Source organism: Hypanus sabinus, chromosome 10 (genome assembly GCF_030144855.1).
Source record: "Hypanus sabinus isolate sHypSab1 chromosome 10, sHypSab1.hap1, whole genome shotgun sequence".
Taxonomy (NCBI): Eukaryota; Metazoa; Chordata; class Chondrichthyes; order Myliobatiformes; family Dasyatidae; genus Hypanus; species Hypanus sabinus.
This window is the reverse complement of record NC_082715.1, coordinates 114,715,854-114,743,480: the sequence shown is the minus strand read 5'-3', so window position 1 is coordinate 114,743,480 and position 27,627 is coordinate 114,715,854. Positions and strand designations below refer to the sequence as shown.

Genomic DNA, 27,627 nt, shown 5'->3' with positions numbered 1-27,627 from the left:
TGGGAGATATCTTCATCCCCTCGGCCAGGGGTCGGCAACGTTTACCACTGAAAGAGCCAATATGGACCCATTTCCCACAGAAAAGAAAACACTGGGAGCCACAAAACCTGTTTGACATTAAAAATGAAATAACACTGCATACAACGGTTTTTTTTTGCCTTTATGCTATGTATAAACAAACTATAATGTGTTGCATTTATGAAATTGATGAACTCTGCAGAGAAAACGAAATTACATTTCTGCATGCAACAAAAACATTTTGAACTCCGAAAAAAAGACGTTGGGTTGAAGGTTACTCCATAGTTAGCCTACCTTGGATCAAAGAATTAAAAGAAAGCGCGCACTGGCGGGTGTCAGGATTTGGCAGTGGTGATGTATATTAATAGCGATAAAAAACACGTTGTAGCGGTGTAGCACTACATGCAGCGCTAAAATAAAGACACTGCAGTCAAAGGTAACTTTATTCGAACTAAACAGCCTTGATTTAAAGCCTCCCTCAACCCGTCCCTGTGGGCGCGGATGCTCCAAAAGACACGTACTCACAAACCCCCGTAGGCTATCTCCCTTAACCGGAACGGTGGCTAATTGTGAGCCGGTTCGGATGTGCCAGGAAATGGGGTCTCCACAAAGTTTTTAGATTGTACAAGATCACCATAATCTTCAAATTTCGAATTACATTTCAAAAACTAACAAACCACGGGGAGCCGCACCACAGAGATCAAAGAGCCGCGGGTTGCTGACCCCTGCCCTAGGCCGTGACACTACTGAACTCCCTGCCACCACCCAGGTCTAATCACGTATGAATCTCGTTTTAAATTTGTGTCATAAATGCACCTTATGTTAAACGTCAATCCCCCAAAGTATATTTCATTATTTGTGGTAATATTACTTTATGTGTTGTGTGTGAGTTATATGTACTGTTATGCACCTTGGTCAAGAGGAATGTTGTTTCCTTTGGTGGTGTACAGTACCTGTATACAGAATCAGAACCAGGTTTAATATCACTGCCATGTGTGTGAAATATGTTGTTTTGCAGCAGCAGTACATTTTGATACATTAAAAAGCTATACATTTACAATTTTACACACATATATATATATATATATATATATATTCATTAAATAAGTAATGCAATAAGAGAGCAAAAATTACTGAGGTAGTGTTCATGGGTTCATTGTGCTTTCCGAAATGTGACGGTGGTAGGTGAAGAAACTGATCCTAAATGTTGAATGTACAGCTTCAGGCTCCTCGTACCTCACCCTTGATTGTAGCAATGAGAAGAGGGCGTGTCCTGAGTTTGGGGGGACCTTAATTGGCCTTTTGAAGGTGTGTTTGATGCTGGGGAGTCTCGTGCCCATGATGGAGCAGGCTGAGTTTGAAACTTTTTCTGATCCTGTGCACTGGCCCTCTGTACCAGACGGTGATGCAACCAGTTGGAATGTTTTCCATGGCACATCTGTAGGAATGTATGAGTGTCTTTGGCAACATACTAACTCCTCAAACTCCTAATGAAATTTAGCTGCTGACACACCTTCTTTGTGATTGCATTAGTATGTTGGACCCAGGAGAGATCTTCAGAGACATTGACACCCAGGAACTTGAAACTGCTCACCCTTCCCACTGCTGATCCCTCAATAAGGATTGGTGTGTGTTCCCTCGACTTCCCCTTCCTGAAGTCCACAATCAATTCCTTGATCTTACTGATTTTGAGTACAAGGTTGTTGCAGCAACACCACTCAACCAGTTGATCTATCTCGCTCCTGAACACCTCCTTGTCACCATTTGAAATTCTGCTAACAACCATTCGTCATCAGCAAATTTACAAATGGCATTTGAGCTGTGCCTAGCCACACAATTGTGGGTGTAGAGAGAGTAGTGCAATGGGCTTAAGTATGCATGGTATTGAACGCTGAGTCATAATCAATAAACAGTAGTCTGAGGTAGGAATTGCCATTGTCCAGGTGATCTAAGGCCGATGGAGAGCCAGTGAGTTTGCATCCACTGTAGACCTACTGTGGCGATAGGCAAAATGCAGTGTGTCCAGGTCCTTACCTAGGCAGAAGTTGATTCTGGCCATGACCAAGAATCAAAACACTTCATCACAGTAGATGTGAGTACCACAGGGCGATATTTTGTGAGGCAGTACAACTATTGTTGACTATAGCAGTGAGAGATTGAAGATCTCCTTGAACTCACCTGCCAGTTGTTTGGAATGAGTTTTCAGAGCCCCACCAAGTACACCATCAGGGCCTGATGCTTTGAGAGGGTTCATCCTCTTGAGAAATGTTCTGACATTGGCCTCTGAGACAGAGATCACAGGGTTATCAGATGCTGCAGAGATTCACAAAAGTGTAGTTTTATTCTCCCTTTCAAAGCGAGCATGAAAGGCATTGAGCTCAACTGGGAGTGAAGCATCACGGCCATTCTTGATGTTAGGTTTCACCTTGTAGGAAGAAATGGCCTGCAAGCTGACAAGCATCCAACTCTATTTCTAACTTCAGTCAGAATGGTTGAATGACAATAAACTTGATCTTGAACTTGAAAAATTTAAAGAGGATCTGAATGGCAACATTTTCACACAGATAGTGTTGCGTGTGTGGAACAAGATACCAGAGGAACTGATAGAGGTTGGAACAATACAATGTGTAAAAGACATTTGGATAGGAATATAAGTAGAAACTGTTTAGAGCAGGGGTTCCCAATCTGGGGTCCATGGATTCCTCGGTTAACGGTAGGGGAACATTGCATAAAAAAGATTAGAAACTCCTCATTAGGGACTATGAGCTGAATTCAGGCAAATTTAGGTCAGCATCTTGGTTGGCATGCATAAGTTGGGCTGAAAATTCTTTTTCCAAGCTTTTCATCTCAATGACTCTAACCCTTCTACTAATGACCCTCCTACCAATTACTTTAAATCCATGCCATGCCTCTTTTGTGTCCTACCCCTTGGCTATGACAAATAGGTCCTTCTAATCAACTCTATGTAGGCTCCACATAATTTTATACATCTTGATTAAGTTTCTCCTCAACCTCCTCTGTTGCAAAGAAAGCAACCCCAGTTTATCTAATCTTACCTCATTGTGACTTTTCCTGCCCCAGCACCATCCTTGTTAACTCATTACCAATCGCTTCTCTGGATTAAAATTCTGCTTAGCATTTCCCTACCTATCTCTTTTTTCTTCAAAAGTTTTCCTCAATGTCTCTGTGCTTGAAATCCATATATCACCTGTAAGCCTTTAATCAAACTTCCATTTTTGTCAAACTCATTATTGCAGCTGACACAGAAGCAAAGGGAAGAGTGCTGATCCCTATGGAGCCTTATTGGTAACAGCCTGCATGTCACAAAATCACCATCAACTACTGAACCTTTGAGAACTGCCACTGAGCTCATCTTGGATCTAATTTATCATTCTCTCTCTTCCTTTTTTAATGGGACTACTACCTGGGACCTTGTCTAACTCCCAGTAGATTACATAAAACTCACTGCCCTCATTGACCCTCTTTGTCACCTCAGTTGAGTTAATCAGTCACCTCCTACCCTGAACTCCATGTTGTGTCTCCCTGTTTAATCTGTAACCTTTCTACATAAAGGTTTATACTATTCTTCAGAATTGATTCCAACAATTTGCCCATCGCCCAGATCAGAATCAGAAACAGAGTCAGGTTTATTATCACTGACGTACATTGTGAAATTTGTTGGTTTGTGGCAGCACTGTGGTGCAAGACATAAAAAGTTACTATAAAATAATTTACATAAAAATTACTGTTGGTAACAATAAATAAATAGTGCAAAAGAAAAATAACCAGTCAGTGCTCTTAGGTAACTCTGATGGCAGAGGGGAAGAAGCTGTCCCTGAAACACTGAGTGTGGGCATTCAGTCTCCTGTACTGTACCTCCTCCCTGATGGTATTAATGAGAAGAGAGCATGTCCCAGACGATGATGGTCCTTAATGATCGAAGCCGCCTTCTTCAGGGACTGCCTTTTGAAGATGTCTTCAGTGACGGGGAGGGTTGCGCTTGGGATGGAGCTGGCTGAGTCCACAAGCCTCCACGGCCTCTTGTGATCCTGTGCATAGGAGCCTCCACACCAGGCAGTGATGCTGCTGGTCAGAATGCTCTGCACGGTATACCTGGAGCCTTTGGTGACATACCAAATCTCCTCAAACTCCTAGTGAAGTAGAGTTGCTGGCTTGCCTTCTTTGTGATTGTATCAATATGGGTCCAGGATAGATGTTGACGCTCAAGAACGTGAAGCTGCTCAGACTTTCCACCACTGACCACTCAATGAGGACTGGTGTGTGTCCTTCTGACTTCCCCTTCCTGAAGTCCACAGTCAATTCGTAGTCTTGCTGATGTTGAATGTGAGGTTGTTTTTATGAAGCCACTCAACCAGCCCATCTATCTCACTTCTATATGCCTCCATGTTGCCATTTGAGATTCTGCGAACAGTGGTGTCATCGACAAATTTATAGATGCCATTTAAGTTTATGCCTAACCACACAGTTATGAGTGTGGAGAGAGTAGAGCAGAGGGCTGAGCACACACGTCTGCAGTGAGGAACTGTTATTAGCGATCCGCACCGATTGTGTTCTCCTGACGAGGAAGCCGAGGATCCGGTTGTAGGGAGAGGTACAGAGGCTCAGGTTTTGAAGCTTATTGATTAGAACTGAGGGGATGATGGTTTTGAAAGCCAAGCTGTCGTTGATAAACTGCAGCTTGATGTAGGTATTGCTATTGTCCAGCTGGTCCAAGGTGAGTGGAGAGCCAGTGAGATTGCATCTGCTGTAGACCTGTTGTGGCGGTAGGCAAATTGCAACAGGTCCAGGTCCTTACTTAAGTTCATCTAATTGGCCTGTAATTACTCATTTTATCCTTTGTCCGAGACAGACGAACAGGTCTATGGCACTAAGGAGTGGATTCACATGGCCACAGTCCTACAGCACAGAAACAGGCCCTACGGCTCACTATGACCATCGAACATCCACTTACTGTAGGGGATGCTTATTTTAGTTTCCTTCACCAACATTGTAGGATTGACTTACTTCAACCAATTGGCTTACCACCCACACATCTGTTAAGATGTGGAGGAAGCTGAAGTACTTGGGAAAAACCCACGTTATCACAAGGAGAACGTGCATACTCCACACTGACAGCACCTCAGGTCAGGATCAGACCTGGACCTCCAGAGCTGTGCCAGCCTCTGTTCCCTCTCATGTCTCCTTTGACAGGCTGGGATCAAGTTCATCCGGTCCTCGAGATGAATTCACTTCCAACAATGATATAATCTTAGTACTTCCTCTTCTATTCTTCAAACTTTCATCCTTCTTCTCCTTACAACATTGATATTAACATAGAATTAATCTAGAACATTACAGAACAGTACAGGCCCTTCAGCCCACAATGTTGTGCTGACCCTTTAATCTACTCTAAAATCAACCTAACACTTCCCTCTAAGACAATCCTCCAGTTTTCTATTATCCATGTGCCTATCCAAGAGTTTCTTAAATGTCTCTAATTTATCTGCATTTACCACCGCCCTTGGTGGCGTATTCCACACATCTCCATGCAAAGAGTTTACCTTTGATAAACCCTCCTATACTTTCCTCCAATCACCTTACAAGTATGCCCCCTTGTATTAGCCATTTCCAACCTGGGAAAAAATCTCTGGTTATCTACTCTATCAAGTTACCGCTCATCCTCTTTCGCTTCAAACAGAAAAGCCCTATCTCGCTTAACCTATCTTCATAAAACATGCTCTTTAATCCAGACAGCATTCCAGTGAATGTCCTTGAGGGAGCTATGGACATGAACTCCAAGATCCATCTGTTCTTTCACACTGCAAAGAATCTTGCCATTCACCCTGTATTCTGCCCTCAAATTCAATCATCCCAAGTGAATCACCTCACACTTTTCTACATAGGCGAAACTTCGTCTGCCACTTCTCAGCCCAGTTCTGCATCCCATCAATGTCCCGTTATAACTTACAACAACCTTCTACTCTAGCCACAACACTACCATCCTTCGTGCCATCTGCAAACTTACTAACCCACTCATCCACTTCCTCATCCAAGTCACTTATAAAAACAATAAAGAGCAGGGGTCCCAAAACAAATCCCTGCCGAGCACCCCAGTGTCCACCCTCCAGGCAGAATAGACTCTTTGTACTACCACCTTGGTTTGAGGCAACAGTTTCTGTTTGCCCACATCATCTGCCTGAACACATAAGTTATCATACCAGTTCCTATAAAGCTGAATGAAGTGATATCAGTTACGTTATATATAAATCGCAGCTTGTAATCACTCCCAGATATCCATTATCGTATAAAGTATGTAAATCCCCTTGATCAGAGGCCAGTCTGCACAGCGTTTCTCTGTGAGCTGTTTGTCCAGCTGGATCTAAAGCTTGGCAACCAGTACGTGGGCAGACTTGTGGGACAGAATCAGAATCAGGTTTAATATCATGGGCACATTTTGTGAAATGTGTTGTTATGCATCAGCTGTACGTTGCAATGCATAATATTAAAAAACACGATAAATTACAATAAGAAATATGTTTTAAAAATCAAATTAATTAAGTAGTGCAAAAAGAGAGCAAAAAAAAGGAAAAAAAATTGAGGTAGTGTACATGGGTTCATTGCCCATTCAACGCGATTTCACAGCATGTCACCAGATGCTATTGCCCAGGCACTTAACTTAGAGCTGTGGTGTGTTATTTATGTGGGCTGTGATCCACCCAGCTGTCAGTCAGAGGACGGCAGACGCTATGAGAGAAGCTGTCCACGGGGAACATTCTCATTGCGGTCATGAGATTCTCAGCTACTCTGTTCAATTCTGAAGAATTACCAGCTAAATGTGCTTTTTTATACAGGCATTTGGAAAGTTGTTGGCTGCAAAGAACAAGGAATTGTAATTATTAGCAATCCTTGCAACACCTCATAATAAGGTGTTCATTATATTCAGGAGCTGCAGGCAACTGTCTTTGCCCAACACCCCTCCTGCTCTCACAACATGTCCCCTGTCAGTCTACAGTGGCCCAACCACTCAAGGTGAGGCTGAGTGTTCCTGAGCAATGCAGGATTGAATCAGGCAACCTGCCCTCATCCTATGCACTGTGAGAGCCACAGTGGTGCAGAAGGTAGATTGACTGTCTCACAACACCAGAGGCCTGAGTTCAGTCCAGGCCTTGTGTAGGGTTTGCATGTTTTCCCTGTGGACTTTCCCTGGATTCTCTGCTTTCCAGCCACATCCCAAAGGTATGAGGGCTGCTAGGTTAATTGGAAGCTGTAAGTCCCCCGGTGGGTGGGCGAGAGGCAGATTCCAGGGGTGAGGGGGTTGGCTTGGGAATGCAGGGAGAATAAAATGGGATCGGTGTAACTGTGTGATTGATGGTCAGTACAGACTCAGTGGGCCAAAGGGCATGCTCCCTGCTGTGTCTCTGAGAACATAAGAAACAGAAACAGGAGTGAACCATTCAGCCTTTCACACCTGCTCTTCGATTTACCAAGTTCATGCTGGCTCCGCCTTACAACTATTTCCCTGCATTATCCTCGTGTCCATTGAATCCCTTAATATTCTCAAATCAATTACCTCTTTCTTACATACACCGTCTCCAAGGCAAAGAATCCCAAAATATTCCCCATCTCTGAGTGAAGATATTTCTACTCTTCTCAATCCTAAATGACCTCTTCATTACTCTGAACCTGTGACTCCTAGTTCTGTGATGGTATCAGGTTTGCTGAGCATGAAGTTCTAAACTCAAAAACAAAGACCTTAAACCCTGTCGGATATAAATAGCCATGGATACTCTCAATGAAGGGAGATTATATTAATAATAACTGCCCAATCTTCAAAAACTCGTTTCCTTGCCTGCTTATTCTCTATGGAGAGTTTAGCTACCAATACCCACTATTTGAATGGTTGGTCCCCTCTACCTACCAAGGAGAAGATACTTCCAGCTAATGTATTTATATATGCTGTATGTAATTAAATAAGTAATGCAACAAAAGAGTGGGAAAAAAAAGAAAAATAGTGAGTTAGTATTCATGGGTTATTGTCCATTCAGAAATCTGATAGCCGAGGGCAAGAAGCTGACCCTGACTGTGTTTCTTTGGCTCCTGTACTTCCCTCTTGATGGCAGCAATAAGAAGAGGGCATTCCTGGATGATGGAGGTCCTTAATGATGGATACCAACCTTTTGAGGCATCGCCTTTTGAAGGTGTCCTCAATGCTGGGGAGGTAAGTGCCCATGATGGAACTGGCTGAGTTTACAACTTCCTGCTACTTTTTCCGAATCTGTGCAGTGGCCCCTTCACACCAGACAGTGATGCTCTTTATGGTACATCTGTAGAAATTTGCAAGTGTCTTTGGTGACATACCAACTCTCCTCAAGCTCCTAACAAAGCTGCTGTCATGCCTTCTTTGTAATTGCATCAAAATGTTGGGCCCAGATAGATCTTCAGAGACTTTGAAACCCGGGAACTTGAAAGTGCTCACCCTTTCCACTGCTGATGCCTCAGTGACAACTGTTGTGTATTCCCTCAACCTTACCTTCCTGAAGTTCATAATCAATTCGAATGTAAGATTGTTGTTGCAACACTACTCAACCAGCTGACTGTTCCTGTATGTCCCCTCTTTACCATCCGAATCCTGCTAACAATAGTTGTGGTATCAGCATTTGTGCCAGTGGGATTGCATCCCAAGGAGACCTTTTGTGGTGATAGGCAAATTGCAGCAGTTGTAAACAGCAAAGTAGTCTAAAACACAGTCAATTTATTTTCAGTGATACACATTCAAATTCAAACAACACTCTTAAAACACATTTAAACCTCTATCTTAAACATTTCCAAATTACAAGCCATTTCCAAAATATAAACCATTCCTAAAACACAAAGCATTTCTTAAACATAACACATTAAAAACAAAGGATTTCCAAAACGCAGGTAAAATTCATATAAACTAGAAAGACATACCAAGTTACCAATGAACAAGTTGTCTAACACAAAAACCAGAGCTGGAGGAATGGATTCCAGTTCACCCTGTGTTTCTTCCACGTTTCTTTTTATGTTCCTTTCCCTGATCTTAATAAGCCTGAAATGCACTCTGCATTTATACCCTTTTTTTGCCATGACTTCACACACATATTTCCTCAGATATCCTTTCAACACAAATGGTCTAAAAGCTTTTTTTTAGAGACAGACTGTAGATCTTGGTTTAAAGTTCACAGTGGACAATTAATTCTGTAAAGCTAACTTCTAAGTACATAAAAGCCTTCCAACTATAAACATATCAGTCATTAATATGCCAAAGAATACTCCCTTCTGATCTGCAAGCTTTCTTGAACTAAGCAACTTAAGATTCAGCTTGTCTGTTTGAAACGATCTAAATTAAATAACCCATTGTTTTATACAGCATCTGCATATTGTCATATGCTGCACACGGATGCTGCTCGACCCTCCAGCAGATTATTTGTTGCTCTAGATTTCAGCATCTGCATTCTCTTGTGTCGCCATGGGGAATGGGGATATTCTACAGGGAGACAGGGTCCTCTCAACAGCTGAAAGGGATGCTTCTGCACTGTAAAAAAAACTGTGATTCTGTGCCTCAGATGGATGAAACTTAATAAATGGAAAACTAATAGGTAAATCGAAAGCTCACCTAACAAACAAATGTAATAAGAGCATTTAATGGGTCTGTTGAGCACAATGTGTCATCCCATGGTGACTCTCCAAATGATGTTAGTTTGATTACAACATAAGTGGCTCACGTCATTGGCAACAATGGAAAAGGACTCTCTGAATATCAAGGTCTTACAGGTGCCAAATTTATAACTAAACTGTTCAACAGTAATTACATCCCACAATATAATGTATCTTCAATGCAATTTGTTAACTTATTTCAAAATCATAGCACAATGAGGCAGAGTCATGATGATACAATGGCAGGCAATCACAGCTTTACATGGATATAACTTGCAGAAGTTACAGAGGACTTTCAACGAGTCACATCAAAGACCCTCATTTATCAGGAGTCACAGGGCTTTCTTTGGATCTGAGTGTTGGTGGGAAGGCCAGCAATTGGATGATTGATCCTTATGTCCAGATGCTTCACAGATTGGTAAGGCAACTGCTCTGCCCAAGACTGCAGGAAACTGCAGAGAGTTATGGACACAGCTCAGCATGCACAGAGAAAAGCCTCCCCTCCATGGACTCTTGTCTACAACTTCTCACTGTCTGGGAAAGGAACCAACATAATCAAAGACCCATCTCACCCCAGACATTCTCTCTTCAGGCACAACCAGGCCCAAGGAGAGCTTCCATCTTGTTGTTTTAAAAAACCCTTGAATGGATCTCTTGTACAATCTACCATGTGGTATGGTACTTGCACTCATGGTCTACCTGCACTGCACTTTCTCTGTAACTGTACCTGTAACATTATATTCTGCATTCTGTTCTTGTTTTTCCCTTGAACATACTATAAGGAAGAATGCCAGTACTTCTTAAAGGTCGAGCTTTCTGCCTCCATCTTTTCAGTAGGTGTGGTCCAGAGCCTCCAAGTGTGTATAGTGCCACAGTAACAACCAATCTGCTGAAGGAACTCACTGGGTCCGGCGGCACTTGTGAGAGGAAAGGTATTATTGATATTTCAGGTTGAAACCCTGCATCAGGGTCCAAAACATCGATAATTCCTCCCCCCTCCCCCACAGATGCTGCTTGACTCGCTGAGTTCCTCCAACAGATTGTGTGTTGCTTCAGGTGACAGCAACTGCAATATCTCATGTTCTTGCAGTAAAATAACGCTTTCTCTCGGCACAGTGGTTTGTGAAGCTGCTGCTCTCTCAGAATTGCAGGGTCACAGGTTTAATCCTGACCTCAGGTGCGATCTGTGTGGAGTTTGGACCAGCTCTTCTTCTGACCGCTTGGGTCTCCTCCGCGTGCTCTGGTTTCCTCCCACTTTCCAAAGAGGTGAGGGTGGATAGCTTAACTGGCTGCTGTAAACTTTATCTCAGTGTGCAGGGGAATGGGGCAGGGAGACATGCTGGTGGGGGTGGGGGATGAAGTGAGATTACTGTAGGATTGATATAAATGGTGTTTGATGATCAGCATGGACTCAATGAGCCAAAGGGCCATTTGCTGTGTGAAAGGACTTCCTAATCACTAACTTCAAGCAGATTGGTTCTCTTGTTTGTTGCTGTTGCATTGAACTTTCAGCGGAAGTATTATACAAAAGAAATTAGATCAAGAAAGCTAATGACAAACAAGAGAGAATCTGCAGGTGCTGGAAGTTCAAGCAACACACACAAAATGCTGGAGGAACTCAGCAGGCCAGGCAGCAACTATGGAGAAAAGTACTGCTGACATTTTTGGCAGATGAGGTGGGAGGGGGGGGGAGGGGAGAGAGAAACACAAGGTGTTTGGTGAAACCAGGAGGGGGAGGGGTGAAGTAAAGAGCTGGAAGCTGATTGGTGAAAGAGATACGGGGCTGAAGAAGGGAGAATCTGATAGGAGAGGACAGAAGGTCATGGAAGAGAGAAAAGGAGGGAAGAGCATTAGAGGGAGGTGATGGGCAAGGAGATAAGGTGATAGAGTGTAAAGGATAGGGAATGGTGAAGGAGGGGAGGAGGGGGCACTACCATAAGTTCGAGAAATCATCGTACACGCCATCAGGTTGGAGGCTACCCAGACGAAGTATAAGGTGTTACTCCTCCAACCTGGACAGTAGAGGAGGCCATGGATTGACATATTGGGATTGGGAAGTGGATTTAAAATGGGTGGCCACTTGGAGATCCCACTTTTTCTGGCGGAGGGAGCGTAGAGATTGGCGAAGTGGTCTCCCAATCTATGTCAGGTCTCACAGATATACAGGACACACCAGACACGGTATATGACATCAAAAGACACGCTTTGAAGGACAGTGTGGGGCCCTGAATGGTAGTAAGGGAAGAGATGTAGGGGCAGATGTAGCACTTGATCCACTTGCAAAGATTTGCCAGTGTGGAGGGACGAATGAAAGGAGCGATCCCTGTGGAAAGCAGGAAGTGGGGGGGGGGGTGTAGAGGGAAAGATGTGCTGGGATCTGTGGTGGGATCCTGTTGGAGAGTGTGGAAATTCTGGAGAATCAGGTGCTGGACCCAGTTTAGGAGCTGCATGCTAGTATAGTGGTTAGCATGATGTTACTGCAGCGTCAGCAGCCGGGATCCAATTCCCACTGTCATCACTAAGGAGTTTGCACGTTCCCCTCATGACCGCATGGGCTTCCTCCGATGCTCCAGTTTCCTCCCACAGTCCAAAGATGTACAGGTGGGTTAGTAGTCCACTGGTCACATGGGTGTAATTGGGCCAGAAGGGCCTGTTAGTATGCTGTATCACTAAACAAGTAAGTAAATAAATAGACAGATAAATATGCTTGTTTGTAACAACAACTTAAAAAAGATGCCAGAGAGATTCTTCAGGGCCAGGCAGTATCATCCAGCATCTGTGTCTCCATAATACTTGTACCATGAGGTGAGGGGGTTGGGTTTGGACATTGATAATCGGTTTATTATTGTCACAGGTACTGAGGCACAGCAGAAAGCTTTTGTTTGTGTGCCATCTGGACAGAAATTCCAAAGTGATACAAAGAAAGCAGTTACTGAGAGAGTCCAGAGTCGACAAAGATGTACATGGGCCATGATGAGGAAAGGTCCAGTCTGGAATCTTATCACAGTGGGATAAACGTTGTGTCACGGTGCACTTACACAGGACTGGACCCAGATGCGGAGGAACAGCAGGATACCCAGGGAGAGAAAACAAAAGGTTAAACATTGGAATCAGAGCCCCAGAGGAGTGACTGAGTGACACCACAAGGTAATCCATCCCCTCCAATACGATGACCCCACTCAGGCACTGAGCGAGGGTGCTCTTTAAATAGTCATAGACTGGGAAACATGTACCAGCCACAACTAACTTGACAACTGAAAACTCTAGTTAAGATATTGATTAATATCTACGGCTGTTCAAGAACCCTAGAAGTTCAATGATCCATGGCAAGCTGTAGGACTCATGAACAAGTTGACCTTGAGTTCAGTGGTACGTGTTCTCAAGCTATTATATCTTCTGCCCAGTGGGAGAGGAGAGGAGAGAGAATGGCCAGGGTGGGGAGCTGATTATGTTTGTTGTTTTCCCAAGGCAGTGGGAAGTATGGACAGAGTTCATGGAAGGGAGGTTGCTGTAGGGAGGATGCAGCAGCATTCAACAGGGTCCAGAGGTGAGTTCCTGAGATGGGGAGGCTGGGACTGTTCTTTTTCAGGAGAAATCTGGGAGAACAGTACAGCACGGGGTGTGCAGAAAACTAATGAGAAGTGAAGAGAGGGTGGATAGAGGGAGACTGTTCCCTTTGGAGGAGGGCACAGATGTTGTCCTGTGCCTTCTTCTGTCGAAGGTCACTTCCTTTGTGACTGGTTAATTTAGAAACTGCAGCTACTTTTCCCATTGGGTAGCTGCCTGGTGTCCATTTTCAAATATCCTGGTGTATAAAATAGCACATGGAAGGGACTTGCTCTCTTCTTCCTTTGTTTTAGGAAATAATGTACATGACCGTTGGGGAGATATGCTCTGCACACACTTTTAACTAAATACGTCTGTCGAATTTTCGGCTTTGTATTGTCTGTAACTTGGGGAATATGAAAGTTTGGACAAATTTTTATTGTTTGTAATTAAATGATTAATATACCTATTCGAGTCAGTGCATTTCCTGTCTCACTTACCAGACCCGTGAACCCAATTCAACATGACAGATGTAAAATGGAGAAACAGCAAGTCGTTCTGCTGTTTCACAGTTACCTTGACCCAGTTTCACCCTGACCTCAGGTGCAGTCTGTGTGCAGTTTGTACACTCTCCCTGTGATCATGTGGGTTTCCTACGTGTACTCCAGTTTCTTCCCACATCCCAAAGGGGATTGTCAGGATAACTGTAAATCGTCTCTAAAGTATTGGTGAAGGGTCAGAGAATCAGGAGAGGGAATAGATTACAGGGAAGTGAGACTGGGCTGAGAACTAGCATAGGCTGAGTGGCATTGTGTGGAAGTCCAAACAAAAATAAAAGGTAGAGAATTAAAAGGAATTTGTAGCAAAACTTTTTTTTTTACACAGGGTGTGGCTGGAATCTGGAACACCCTCTCAGCAGATGTGGTGGAGGCTGGTTTGAGAGTGAATTTCTGAGAGGAAATTTGTAAGATTGTGGATGTAGACAGGGTTAGACCTTGAAGAATTACACAGCTAGAGAGCCAGCACAGACCTGGTAGGCTGAATGGGCCTTCCTTTGTGCTTTAATCTTTCTACAATTCTCTGTCATCAGTAGACTCTTGAGGGTGATCTGGCCCAATGTATATCTGATGGCAGCTTTCCTTGCTGTGTGCTCCTTTCAATTTATATATCACCTTCTTACACTGGAATGGCAGAAGCCACTTTTTCTGCCCTGCTCCTTTAAGAATGAGCTTATCATCTTCTCAATCCTTTAGACCAGGGCTTCCCAACCTTTTTTATGCCATGTAGCCATAACATTAACTGAGTGGTCCGTGGACCCCAGGTTGGTAACCCCTGCTTTATGGCCAATTGATATGTTGTCTGTCTCTTGAAGAAGTTACTTGCAAGCTGCCTGGTTCTACGAGAATGTATTTCCATATCATATGTCCCTTTAAAGGTGCATTCAGAATGAGATGGGGTGGTTCACTCATTCATGTTAACAACTGTGCTGAGGTCAAGAGGGTCAAGAGCTTTAGCTTTTGGTCACCTTGCTGTAGGAAAGATGTGGTTAAACCACTAAGAGCATAGACATAATTTAGGAGGATGTTGCCTGGTCTATTTCATGCTGTATATCAATGATTTAGATGATGGAATAGATGGCTTTGTTGCCAAGTTTGCAGATAGAACATAAGAAATAGGAGAAGGAGTGGGCCATTTGGCCTGTCGAACCTGCTCCACCACTCAATACTCCACCTTTTCCCCATTACCCTTAATTCCCCAACCAAACAAAAATCTATCCAACCTTGTCTTAAATATATTTACTGAGGTAGCCTCCACTGCTTCATTGGGTAGAGAATTCCAGAGATTCTCCACTCTGTGGGAAAAGCAGTTCCTCTTCAACTCCATCCTAAATCTACTCCCCCAAATCTTGAGGCAATGTGCCCTCGTTCAGGTCTCACCATCAGTGGAAACCACTTCCCTGCCCCTATCTTATCTATCCCTTTCATTATTTTTTTATGTTTCTATAAAATCTCCTCATTCTTCTGACTTCCAGCAAGTACAGTCCAAGGCGACTCAATCCTTCCTCATAGTCTAACCACCTCACCTCTGGAATCAACCTGGTGAACCTCCTCCGCACCACCTCCAAAGCCAGTATATCCTTCCTTGAGTAAGGAGACCAGATATGCACGCAGTACTCCAAATGCGGCCTTACCAGTAGCCTGTACAGTTGCAGCATAACCTCCTTGCTCTTAAGTTCAATCCCTCTAGCAATGAAAGCCAACATTCCATTTGCCTTCTTGATCACCTGCTGCACCTGTAAACCAACCTTTTGTGATTCATGCACAAGCACTCCCAATTCCCTCTGCCCAGCAGAATATGATATGAAGATTGGTGGAGGAGCAGGTAGTGTTGAGGAAGTAGGTAGGATGCAGAAGGATTTAGACAGATTAGGAGAATGGGCAAGTCAGTGGCAAATGAAATACAATGTTGGAAAATGCATGGTCATGCACTTTGGCAGTAGAAATAAATGTGCAAACTGTTTTCTAAATGGGGAGAAAATACAGGAATCTGAGATGCAAAGGGACTTGGGAGTCATTATGCAGAACACCTGAAAGGTTGACTTGCAGGTAGAGGCGGTAGTGAGGAAGGCAAACATAATGTTAACATTCATTTCAAGAGGTCTAGAGTACAAGAGCAAGGATGTGATGCTGAGGCTTTATAAGGCAATGGTGAGGCTTCACCTTGAGTATTGGGAACAATTTTGGGCTCCTCACCCGAGAAAAGATTGCTGGCATTGGAGAGGGTTCAGAGGAGGTTCACAAGCACGATTTGGGGAATGGAAGGGTTATCATATGGAGGAATGTTTGATGGCTCTAGGTCTGTACTCGCTGGAACTTTGAAGGATGAGGGGGATCTTGTAGAAACATTTTGAATGTAGAAAGGCCTAGACAGAGTAGATGTAGAAAGGATGTTTTCCAAGGTAAGGGAGTCTAGGACAAGAGGGCACGGCCTCAGGAGAGAGGGGCATCCATTTAAAACAGAGACACAGAGAAAGTTCTTTAGCCAGAGGGTGGTGAATGTGTGGAATTTACTACCACAGGCAGTTGTGGAGGCCAGGTCATTGGGTATATTTAAGGCAAATCTTGATAGGTTCTTGACTGGACATGGCATCAAAGGTTACAGGAAGAAGGCTGGGGAGTGGGGCTGAGGATGGGAAAAAAATGGATCAGTCATGATTGAATGGCAGAGCAGACTTGATGGGCCAAATGGCCTAATTCTGGACTAGAGGGCTTGAGTGATAATGAGAAGTTGGTCAGGCTGGGTTTTCATTCTGTGGCATGAAGAAGAATGAGAGGAGACCTTCTATAAGTGTTTAAAGTTAGGACAGCCATAGATGAAGCAGGTGGTAACAGTCTGGTCCCCGGGAAAGGGGAGATCAAAGTGATAAATAAATTTAAGGTGAGAGGAGAAAGATTTAAAAGGATCTGCTGAGCCACACAGAGGGTAGTGAGTATATGAACCAAGCTGCCAGAGGAAGTGGTTGAGTCAGCTACAACAGTATCAATTGGGTAGCACTTGGATAGGTGCATGGAGGGGTGAGTCTCGGAGGAAGTTGGGTTGAGACCATGGTCAGAATGGACTGGTTGGGTTGAAGGTATGAAAGTTAGAAACCATGTCTCACTAGGCTCCAAGACAGCTTCTGTGCCACAGTTATAAAAATATTGATGAATCCCCTAGTACGATAAGTATGGACTCTTGGCCCTGCACCTTTCTGTCTGTGCTACACCTTCTTTGTAACTATAAAACTTCCATTTGCATTCTGTTCTTGGTTTCCCTTGTACTATCTCAATGCTCTGGTGTGAGATAGTACTAATGGAAACCAATGTTCAATGTCCCAGCTATCTGTATCGATGATCCAACACCACATCTTTCATTGTATCTCAGTACATAGAAATCTACAGCACATTACAGGCCCTTCGGCCCACAACGTTGTGCCGACCACGTAACCTGCTCTCAACACTACCTAGGATTACCCTACCGCATTGCCCTCTATTTTTCTAATCTCCATGTACCTATCTCAAAGGCTCTTAAAGACCCTACTGTATCTGCTTCCACCACTGTCGCCAGCAGTGCATTCCACATACTCGCCACTCTCTGTGTGAAAAACTTAACCCTGACATCCCCTCAGTACCTATTTCCAAGCACCTTAAAACTATGCCCTCTCATGTTAGCCATTTCAGCCTTGGGAAAAAGCCTCTGGCTATCCACACAATCAATAGTCAAGATTTCTTTTACAGAGCAGAACAGTAAACCAGATGGACTTCACTGACAATCTGGAAGATCAAGGTCACTATTGCAGATACCAGATTCACTGTGGATTTGTTCAATACATGAAATTCAATTTCACCTGCCACCATGGGGAGATTGATTCTGCTTCCATTGTCTTTTTAGGCAAAGTACTTCGGGTCAAAACTAATAGAGAAAGATTACCCTCCTGTCACTGCGAGTCACTCGATAGCAGTGGAGATGGACTTGTTACGAGCCGTGTTACAATGTCAGAGGTGACGCTGATCCAAAAGTTGGTGCAAATAATTGTTTAGGATGTTTTTTGTGTGATCGTAAATCCCTATTGTACATTGGTAATGTACAGCACTACAAGTTCATTGGTGGGAGAGGTACATGGCTTCAGTTGATGCGCAGACCAGGCCCTTATACTGCGGGGTCACTTGTTCCAGCTGCCCAGGAGTGGTGTGGGAGAGAGCAGAGGCATGGTAGACATACCGGCGTATACACGTGACAATAATAAATCAATTTATTGACTTAATTAAATACTTCCTTGTTCAGTAAGGGTAAATTTCCATGATGCCTGCTTGTTAAAGGTACAATTGGGCATTGCCTCTCTTTAAGGGCATATTTGGAATGTTGCTTGCCTCTTTGAGGAAGTGTTCGGATGCAGCAGGTTCTTTTAAGGGTGTGCTACTCGCCCCTTTAAGGTGAGGCCTGGATGCCACCTACCCCTTTAACAGCACGTCTGGATGCTACTGTCCCTTTAAAGGTGATGTCTGGATGGTACTGTCCCTTTAAGGGTGAGGTCTGGGCGGTAGGTACTGTCCCTTTAAGGGTGAGGTACTGTCCCTTTAAGAGTGAGGTCTGGGTGCTCCTGTCCCTTTAAGGGTGAGGTCTGGGTGCTCCTGTCCCTTTAAGGGTGAGGTACTGTCCCTTTAAGAGTGAGGTCTGGATGCTCCTGTCCCTTTAAGGGTGATGTACTGTCCCTTTAAGAGTGAGGTCTGGATGCTCCTGTCCCTTTAAGGGTGAGGTACTGTCCCTTTAAGAGTGAGGTCTGGGTGCTCCTGTCCCTTTAAGGGTGAGGTACTGTCCCTTTAAGGGTGAGGTCGGGGCGCTCCTGTCCCTTTAAGGGTGAGGTCGGGGTGCTCCTGTCCCTTTAAGGGTGAGGTACTGTCCCTTTAAGGGTGAGGTCGGGGTGCTCCTGTCCCTTTAAGGGTGAGGTCGGGGTGCTCCTGTCCCTTTAAGGGTGAGGTACTGTCCCTTTAGGAGTGAGGTCTGGGTGCTCCTGTCCCTTTAAGGGTGAGGTCGGGGCGCTCCTGTCCCTTTAAGGGTGAGGTCGGGGTGCTCCTGTCCCTTTAAGGGTGAGGTACTGTCCCTTTAAGAGTGAGGTCTGGGTGCTCTTGTCCCTTTAAGGGTGAGGTCGGGGTGCTCCTGTCCCTTTAAGGGTGAGGTACTGTCCCTTTAAGAGTGAGGTCTGGGTGCTCCTGTCCCTTTAAGGGTGAGGTCGGGGTGCTCCTGTCCCTTTAAGGGTGAGGTACTGTCCCTTTAAGGGTGAGGTCGGGGTGCTCCTGTCCCTTTAAGGGTGAGGTACTGTCCCTTTAAGAGTGAGGTCTGGGTGCTCCTGTCCCTTTAAGGGTGAGGTCGGGGTGCTCCTGTCCCTTTAAGGGTGAGGTACTGTCCCTTTAAGAGTGAGGTCGGGGTGCTCCTGTCCCTTTAATGGTGAGGTACTGTCCCTTTAAGAGTGAGGTCGGGGTGCTCCTGTCCCTTTAAGGGTGAGGTACTGTCCCTTTAAGAGTGAGGTCGGGGTGCTCCTGTCCCTTTAAGGGTGAGGTACTGTCCCTTTAAGAGTGAGGTCGGGGTGCTCCTGTCCCTTTAATGGTGAGGTACTGTCCCTTTAAGAGTGAGGTCGGGGTGCTCCTGTCCCTTTAAGGGTGAGGTACTGTCCCTTTAAGAGTGAGGTCGGGGTGCTCCTGTCCCTTTAAGGGTGAGGTACTGTCCCTTTAAGAGTGAGGTCGGGGTGCTCCTGTCCCTTTAAGGGTGAGGTACTGTCCCTTTAAGAGTGAGGTCTGGGTGCTCCTGTCCCTTTAAGGGTGAGGTCGGGGTGCTCCTGTCCCTTTAAGGGTGAGGTACTGTCCCTTTAAGAGTGAGGTCTGGGTGCTCCTGTCCCTTTAAGAGTGAGGTCGGGGTGCTCCTGTCCCTTTAAGGGTGAGGTACTGTCCCTTTAAGAGTGAGGTCGGGGTGCTCCTGTCCCTTTAAGGGTGAGGTACTGTCCCTTTAAGAGTGAGGTCGGGGTGCTCCTGTCCCTTTAAGGGTGAGGTACTGTCCCTTTAAGAGTGAGGTCGGGGTGCTCCTGTCCCTTTAAGAGTGAGGTCGGGGTGCTCCTGTCCCTTTAAGGGTGAGGTACTGTCCCTTTAAGAGTGAGGTCGGGGTGCTCCTGTCCCTTTAAGAGTGAGGTCGGGGTGCTCCTGTCCCTTTAAGGGTGAGGTACTGTCCCTTTAAGAGTGAGGTCGGGGTGCTCCTGTCCCTTTAAGGGTGAGGTACTGTCCCTTTAAGAGTGAGGTCGGGGTGCTCCTGTCCCTTTAAGGGTGAGGTACTGTCCCTTTAAGAGTGAGGTCGGGGTGCTCCTGTCCCTTTAAGGGTGAGGTACTGTCCCTTTAAGAGTACGCCAGCGCTCACTCCCGCGCTCCTTCAGCCAGATGCTCAGCGCAGAGCGCCCGACTCAGCGAGGAAAACCGCAAGGCGGGAATCCGGGATAACAGCGGATCGGTACTGCATCCGCGGATCCGGGAGCAGACCGGGGTCAATTAATCGGGATTCATCCAGGGGCATCTTGGATGTTGAAAGTTCCAGATCAGTGCACGAGTGCTGGAATTTTCCCGGCAGTTGACGGAGCTGCGGACCCGGTATCAGTGCACGAACACCAGGAGCAGAGTCCGAGTTCCGAGTCCGGAATCCCATCGGGGTCCATAACTGGTCCAGGATCATCCCATTAGTCAGGATCACAGATCAATCCAGGAACAGCGGATCTGGGAACACACTGGGTCAGTAGGGATCATATCGGGTTCCACCCATGAAAAACGCATCCGGAGTCAAACTGGATCAACCAGGATCAAATCGGGATCAAACCGGGAGCAGCCCGGGATCCGCACAGGATCTCAGTGGGGTCGATGCACGACCATCGGATCCGGGATCGGATCGGGATCAGCCCAGGGTGGCAGTGGAATCCGCCCAGGACCAGGGGCCCCAGGAGGCGATCGGGGGCAAGGACGTGATGCAGCCGAAGACCTGGGGTGGGTCACGAAACCGCCTGTCCCACAACCTGGGCACCGTGGTCCGAGTGAGGGAGAAGAAGGGCAGGCTGAGGGCGGCCATCCCCTACATGCCCTTCCCGCTGGCGGTCTTCTGTCTCTTTCTCAACACCTTCATCCCCGGAATGGGTAAGGACCCTTTAAACACAGCCGTGGGTGGGGTTGTGTGGGCGGACTGGCAGTGGAGGGTTGGGGGATTCGCGACAACATCCAGTACACTCACACCATCCGGCAAACCAAGCTGAGACACCCAACATGAGGTAAATAACCCCCTGGCAGCCCATCACAGGGCCAACACTGACAAGAGGAGCTAAATGCATGAGGTGTAAGCCAGCTAAACCTCACCATTCCCCAACAAAATAAAAAACAACCGAGGCAAAATAACACAGAATCCTGTCCAATACAGACCAAATAAACTCAAGACAAACCAACCAGGCACAACATAACCGCGACGTATCTGCCTGTGCCTTGCATTTTTTAAACTGTTTAGCGTTTCGTATTAATGTATGTGATTATGAGTGTGCGTGTGTGAGACAGTGTGTTGTATAATTTCAATTCGACAGTTGGTGGATCTGTCTCTCTGGCAGTCTGTGCGTAGGTGCCGCACTCCGTGCGTGAGTTTCGCTGGGTTGAGTAGATGTTACTGTGAGTGTCTCCCCATCGGTGCGTGTAACTCTGTGGGTGTCTCGCTGTCTGTAGCTGTGTCTCGCTGTGAGTCAGTTACACTCAGTGCGAGTGTCTGGCCGTCTGTGGGTCGGTTACACTCAGTGGGTGTGTCTGGCTGTCTGTGGGTGTATCTGGCTGTCTGTAGATGTGTATCGCTGTCTGTGAGTCAGTTACGCCCAGTGGGAGTGTCTGGCTGTCTGTGTGTGTGTCTCACTGTCTGGGTCGGTTACACTCAGTGGGTGTGTCTGGCTGTCTGTGGGTGTATCTGGCTGTCTGTAGATGTGTCTCGCTGTCTGTGAGTCAGTTACGCTCAGTGGGAGTGTCTGGCTGTCTGTGTGTGTGTGTCTCACTGTCTGGGTCGGTTACACTCAGTGGGTGTGTCTGGTTGACTGTAGATGTGTCTTGCTGTCTGTGAGTCAGTTAGGTTCAGTGGGAGTGTCTGGCTGTCTGTGGGTGTGTCTGGCCATCTGTAGATGTGTCTCACTGTCTGTGAGTCAGTTACGCCCAGTGGGAGTGTCTGGCTGTCTGTGTGGGTGTCTCACTGTCTGGGTCGGTTACACTCAGTGGGTGTGTCTGGCCGTCTGTGTGTCGGTTACACTCAGTGGGTGTGTCTGGCCGTCTGTGGGTGTGTCTCGCTGTCTGGGTCGGTTACACTCAGTGGGTGTGTCTGGCTGTCTGTAGGTGTGTCTGGCCATCTGTGGGTCGGTTACACTCAGTGGGTGTGTCTGGCTGTCTATAGATGTGTCTTGCTGTCTGTGAGTCAGTTACGCTCAGTGGGAGTGTCTGGCTGTCTGTAGATGTGTCTTGCTGTCTGTGAGTCGGTTACACTCAGTGGGTGTGTCTGGCCGTCTGTAGATGTGTCTTGCTGTCTGTGGGTCGGTTACACTCAGTGGGTGTGTCTGGCTGTCTGTAGATGTGTCTTGCTGTCTGTGGGTCGGTTACACTCAGTGGGAGTGTCTGGCTGTCTGTAGATGTGTCTTGCTGTCTGTGTGTCGGTTACACTCAGTGGGTGTGTCTGGCCATCTGTGGGTCAGTTACACTCAGTGGGTGTGTCTGGCTGTCTGTAGATGTGTCTTGCTGTCTGTGGGTCGGTTACACTCAGTGGGAGTGTCTGGCTGTCTGTAGATGTGTCTTGCTGTCTGTGTGTCGGTTACACTCAGTGGGTGTGTCTGGCCGTCTGTGGGTGTGTCTCGCTGTCTGGGTCGGTTACACTCAGTGGGAGTGTCTGGCTGTCTGTAGATGTGTCTTGCTGTCTGTGGGTCGGTTACACTCAGTGGGTGTGTCTGGCCATCTGTGGGTGTGTCTCGCTGTCTGGATCGGTTACACTCAGTGGGTGTGTCTGGCTGTCTGTAGGTGTGTCTGGCATTCTGTGGGTCGGTTACACTCAGTGGGTGTGTCTGGCCGTCTGTGGGTCAGTTACACTCAGTGGGTGTGTCTGGCCGTCTGTGGGTCAGTTACACTCAGTGGGTGTGTCTGGCTGTCTGTGGGTGTGTCTCGCTGTCTGTGAGTCAGTTACGCTCAGTGGGAGTGTCTGGCCGTCTGTGGGTCGGTTACACTCAGTGGGAGTGTCTGGCTGTCTGGAGGTGTGTCTTGCTGTCTGTGGGTCGGTTACACTCAGTGGGTGTGTCAGGCCATCTGTGGGTGTGTCTCGCTGTCTGTGAGTCAGTTACGCTCAGTGGGAGTGTCTGGCCGTCTGTGGGTCGGTTACACTCAGTGGGAGTGTCTGGCTGTCTGGAGGTGTGTCTTGCTGTCTGTGGGTCGGTTACACTCAGTGGGTGTGTCTGGCCGTCTGTGGGTCAGTTACACTCAGTGGGTGTGTCTGGCCGTCTGTGGGTCAGTTACACTCAGTGGGTGTGTCTGGCCGTCTGTGGGTCAGTTACACTCAGTGGGTGTGTCTGGCTGTCTGTGGGTGTGTCTCACTGTCTGTGAGTCAGTTACGCTCAGTGGGAGTGTCTGGCCGTCTGTGGGTCGGTTACACTCAGTGGGTGTGTCTGGCTGTCTGGAGGTGTGTCTTGCTGTCTGTGGGTCGGTTACACTCAGTGGGTGTGTCTGGCTGTCTGGAGGTGTGTCTTGCTGTCTGTGGGTCGGTTACACTCAGTGGGTGTGTCTGGCTGTCTGGAGGTGTGTCTTGCTGTCTGTGGGTCGGTTACACTCAGTGGGTGTGTCTGGCTATCTGTGGGTCGGTTACACTCAGTGGGAGTGTCTGGCTGTCTGGAGGTGTGTCTGGCCGTCTGTGGGTCGGTTACACTCAGTGGGTGTGTCTGGCCGTCTGTGTGTCTGTTACACTCAGTGGGTGTGTCTGGCCGTCTGTGGGTCAGTTACACTCAGTGGGTGTGTCTGGCCGTCTGTGGGTCAGTTACACTCAGTGGGTGTGTCTCGCTGTCTGTGAGTCAGTTACGCTCAGTGGGAGTGTCTGGCCGTCTGTGGGTCAGTTACACTCAGTGGGTGTGTCTGGCTGTCTGTGGGTGTGTCTCGCTGTCTGGGTCAGTTACACTCAGTGGGTGTGTCTGGCCGTCTGTGGGTCAGTTACACTCAGTGGGTGTGTCTGGCTGTCTGTGGGTGTGTCTCACTGTCTGGGTCGGTTACACTCAGTGGGTGTGTCTGGCCGTCTGTGGGTCGGTTACACTCAGTGGGAGTGTCTGGCTGTCTGGAGGAGTGTCTGGCTGTCTGTGTGTCGGTTACACTCAGTGGGTATGTCTGGCCATCTGTGGGTCGGTTACACTCAGTGGGAGTGTCTGGCTGTCTGGAGGTGTCTGGCTGTCTGTGTGTCGGTTACACTCAGTGGGTGTGTCTGGCCATCTGTGGGTCGGTTACACTCAGTGGGTGTGTCTGGCCGTCTGTGGGTCAGTTACACTCTGTGGGTGTGTCTGGCTGTCTGTGGGTGTGTCTCACTGTCTGGGTCGGTTACACTCAGTGGGTGTGTCTGGCCGTCTGTGGGTCGGTTACACTCAGTGGGTGTGTCTGGCCGTCTGTGTGTCGGTTACACTCAGTGGGTGTGTCTGGCCGTCTGTGTGTCGGTTACACTCAGTGGGTGTGTCTGGCCGTCTGTGGGTGTGTCTCGCTGTCTGTGAGTCAGTTACGCTCAGTGGGAGTGTCTGGCCGTCTGTAGATGTGTCTGGCCGTCTGTGGGTGTGTCTCGCTGTCTGTGAGTCAGTTACACTCAGTGGGTATGTCTGGCCATCTGTGGGTCGGTTACACTCAGTGGGAGTGTCTGGCTGTCTGGAGGTGTCTGGCTGTCTGTGTGTCGGTTACACTCAGTGGGTGTGTCTGGCCATCTGTGGGTCGGTTACACTCAGTGGGTGTGTCTGGCCGTCTGTGGGTCAGTTACACTCTGTGGGTGTGTCTGGCTGTCTGTGGGTGTGTCTCACTGTCTGGGTCGGTTACACTCAGTGGGTGTGTCTGGCCGTCTGTGGGTCGGTTACACTCAGTGGGTGTGTCTGGCCGTCTGTGTGTCGGTTACACTCAGTGGGTGTGTCTGGCCGTCTGTGTGTCGGTTACACTCAGTGGGTGTGTCTGGCCGTCTGTGGGTGTGTCTCGCTGTCTGTGAGTCAGTTACGCTCAGTGGGAGTGTCTGGCCGTCTGTAGATGTGTCTTGCTGTCTGTGTGTCGGTTACACTCAGTGGGTGTGTCTGGCCATCTGTGGGTCAGTTACACTCAGTGGGTGTGTCTGGCTGTCTGTAGATGTGTCTTGCTGTCTGTGGGTCGGTTACACTCAGTGGGTGTGTCTGGCCGTCTGTGTGTCGGTTACACTCAGTGGGTGTGTCTGGCCGTCTGTGGGTGTGTCTCGCTGTCTGGGTCGGTTACACTCAGTGGGTGTGTCTGGCTATCTGTAGGTGTGTCTGACCATCTGTGGGTCGGTTACACTCAGTGGGTGTGTCTGGCTGTCTGTAGATGTGTCTTGCTGTCTGTGGGTCGGTTACACTCAGTGGGTGTGTCTGGCTGTCTGTAGGTGTGTCTGGCCATCTGTGGGTCAGTTACACTCAGTGGGTGTGTCTGGCTGTCTGTAGATGTGTCTTGCTGTCTGTGGGTCGGTTACACTCAGTGGGTGTGTCTGGCTGTCTGTAGATGTGTCTTGCTGTCTGTGGGTCGGTTACACTCAGTGGTTGTGTCTGGCCATCTGTGGGTCGGTTACACTCAGTGGGTGTGTCTGGCTGTCTGTAGATGTGTCTGGCCGTCTGTGGGTCGGTTACACTCAGTGGGTGTGTCTGGCCATCTGTGGGTCGGTTACACTCAGTGGGTGTGTCTGGCTGTCTGTAGATGTGTCTGGCCGTCTGTGGGTCGGTTACACTCAGTGGGTGTGTCTGCCTGTCTGTAGATGTGTCTGGCCGTCTGTGGGTCGGTTACACTCAGTGGGTGTGTCTGGCCATCTGTGTGTCGGTTACACTCAGTGGGTGTGTCTGGCTGTCTGTGGGTCGGTTACACTCAGTGGGTGTGTCTGGCCGTCTGTGTGTCGGTTACACTCAGTGGGTGTGTCTGGCCGTCTGTGGGTGTGTCTCACTGTCTGTGAGTCAGTTACGCTCAGTGGGAGTGTCTGGCTGTCTGTAGATGTGTCTTGCTGTCTGTGGGTCGGTTACACTCAGTGGTTGTGTCTGGCCATCTGTGGGTCGGTTACACTCAGTGGGTGTGTCTGGCTGTCTGTAGATGTGTCTGGCCGTCTGTGGGTCGGTTACACTCAGTGGGTGTGTCTGGCCATCTGTGGGTCGGTTACACTCAGTGGGTGTGTCTGGCCATCTGTGTGTCGGTTACACTCAGTGGGTGTGTCTGGCCGTCTGTGTGTCGGTTACACTCAGTGGGTGTGTCTGGCTGTCTGTAGATGTGTCTTGCTGTCTGTGGGTCGGTTACACTCAGTGGTTGTGTCTGGCCATCTGTGGGTCGGTTACACTCAGTGGGTGTGTCTGGCTGTCTGTAGATGTGTCTGGCCGTCTGTGGGTCGGTTACACTCAGTGGGTGTGTCTGGCCGTCTGTGGGTCGGTTACACTCAGTGGGTGTGTCTGGCCATCTGTGTGTCGGTTACACTCAGTGGGTGTGTCTGGCTGTCTGTGGGTCGGTTACACTCAGTGGGAGTGTCTGGCCGTCTGTGTGTCGGTTACACTCAGTGGGTGTGTCTGGCTGTCTGTAGATGTGTCTTGCTGTCTGTGGGTCGGTTACACTCAGTGGGTGTGTCTGGCTGTCTGTAGATGTGTCTTGCTGTCTGTGGGTCGGTTACACTCAGTGGGTGTGTCTGGCCATCTGTGGGTCGGTTACACTCAGTGGTTGTGTCTGGCCATCTGTGGGTCGGTTACACTCAGTGGGTGTGTCTGGCCGTCTGTGGGTCGGTTACACTCAGTGGGTGTGTCTGGCCGTCTGTGGGTCGGTTACACTCAGTGGGTGTGTCTGGCCGTCTGTGTGTCGGTTACACTCAGTGGGTGTGTCTGGCCGTCTGTGTGTCGGTTACACTCAGTGGGTGTGTCTGGCCGTCTGTGGGTGTGTCTCGCTGTCTGGGTCGGTTACACTCAGTGGGTGTGTCTGGCTATCTGTAGGTGTGTTTGACCATCTGTGGGTCGGTTACACTCAGTGGGTGTGTCTGGCTGTCTGTAGATGTGTCTTGCTGTCTGTGGGTCGGTTACACTCAGTGGGTGTGTCTGGCTGTCTGTAGGTGTGTTTGGCCATCTGTGGGTCAGTTACACTCAGTGGGTGTGTCTGGCTGTCTGTAGATGTGTCTTGCTGTCTGTGGGTCGGTTACACTCAGTGGGTGTGTCTGGCTGTCTGTAGATGTGTCTTGCTGTCTGTGGGTCGGTTACACTCAGTGGTTGTGTCTGGCCATCTGTGGGTCGGTTACACTCAGTGGGTGTGTCTGGCTGTCTGTAGATGTGTCTGGCCGTCTGTGGGTCGGTTACACTCAGTGGGTGTGTCTGGCCATCTGTGGGTCGGTTACACTCAGTGGGTGTGTCTGGCTGTCTGTAGATGTGTCTGGCCGTCTGTGGGTCGGTTACACTCAGTGGGTGTGTCTGGCTGTCTGTAGATGTGTCTGGCCGTCTTTGGTCGGTTACACTCAGTGGGTGTGTCTGGCCATCTGTGTGTCGGTTACACTCAGTGGGTGTGTCTGGCTGTCTGTGGGTCGGTTACACTCAGTGGGTGTGTCTGGCCGTCTGTGTGTCGGTTACAC

At 47.9% G+C, this 27,627-nt stretch overlaps 1 protein-coding gene across 2 annotated transcripts in view; it reads left to right on the top strand.

The window, feature by feature from the left end:
• The first annotated feature begins 20,224 nt into the window (after nt 1-20,224).
• Nucleotides 20,225-27,627, top strand: part of LOC132401006 (protein stum homolog) — a 60,895-nt gene continuing 53,492 nt past the window's right edge. For both annotated transcript variants that reach the window (XM_059982717.1, XM_059982716.1), the window contains exon 1: nt 20,225-20,945. In XM_059982717.1, coding sequence (XP_059838700.1) covers nt 20,579-20,945 — 367 coding nt within the window. In that variant the 5' untranslated portion in view covers nt 20,225-20,578. The remainder of the gene's footprint in view (nt 20,946-27,627) is intronic.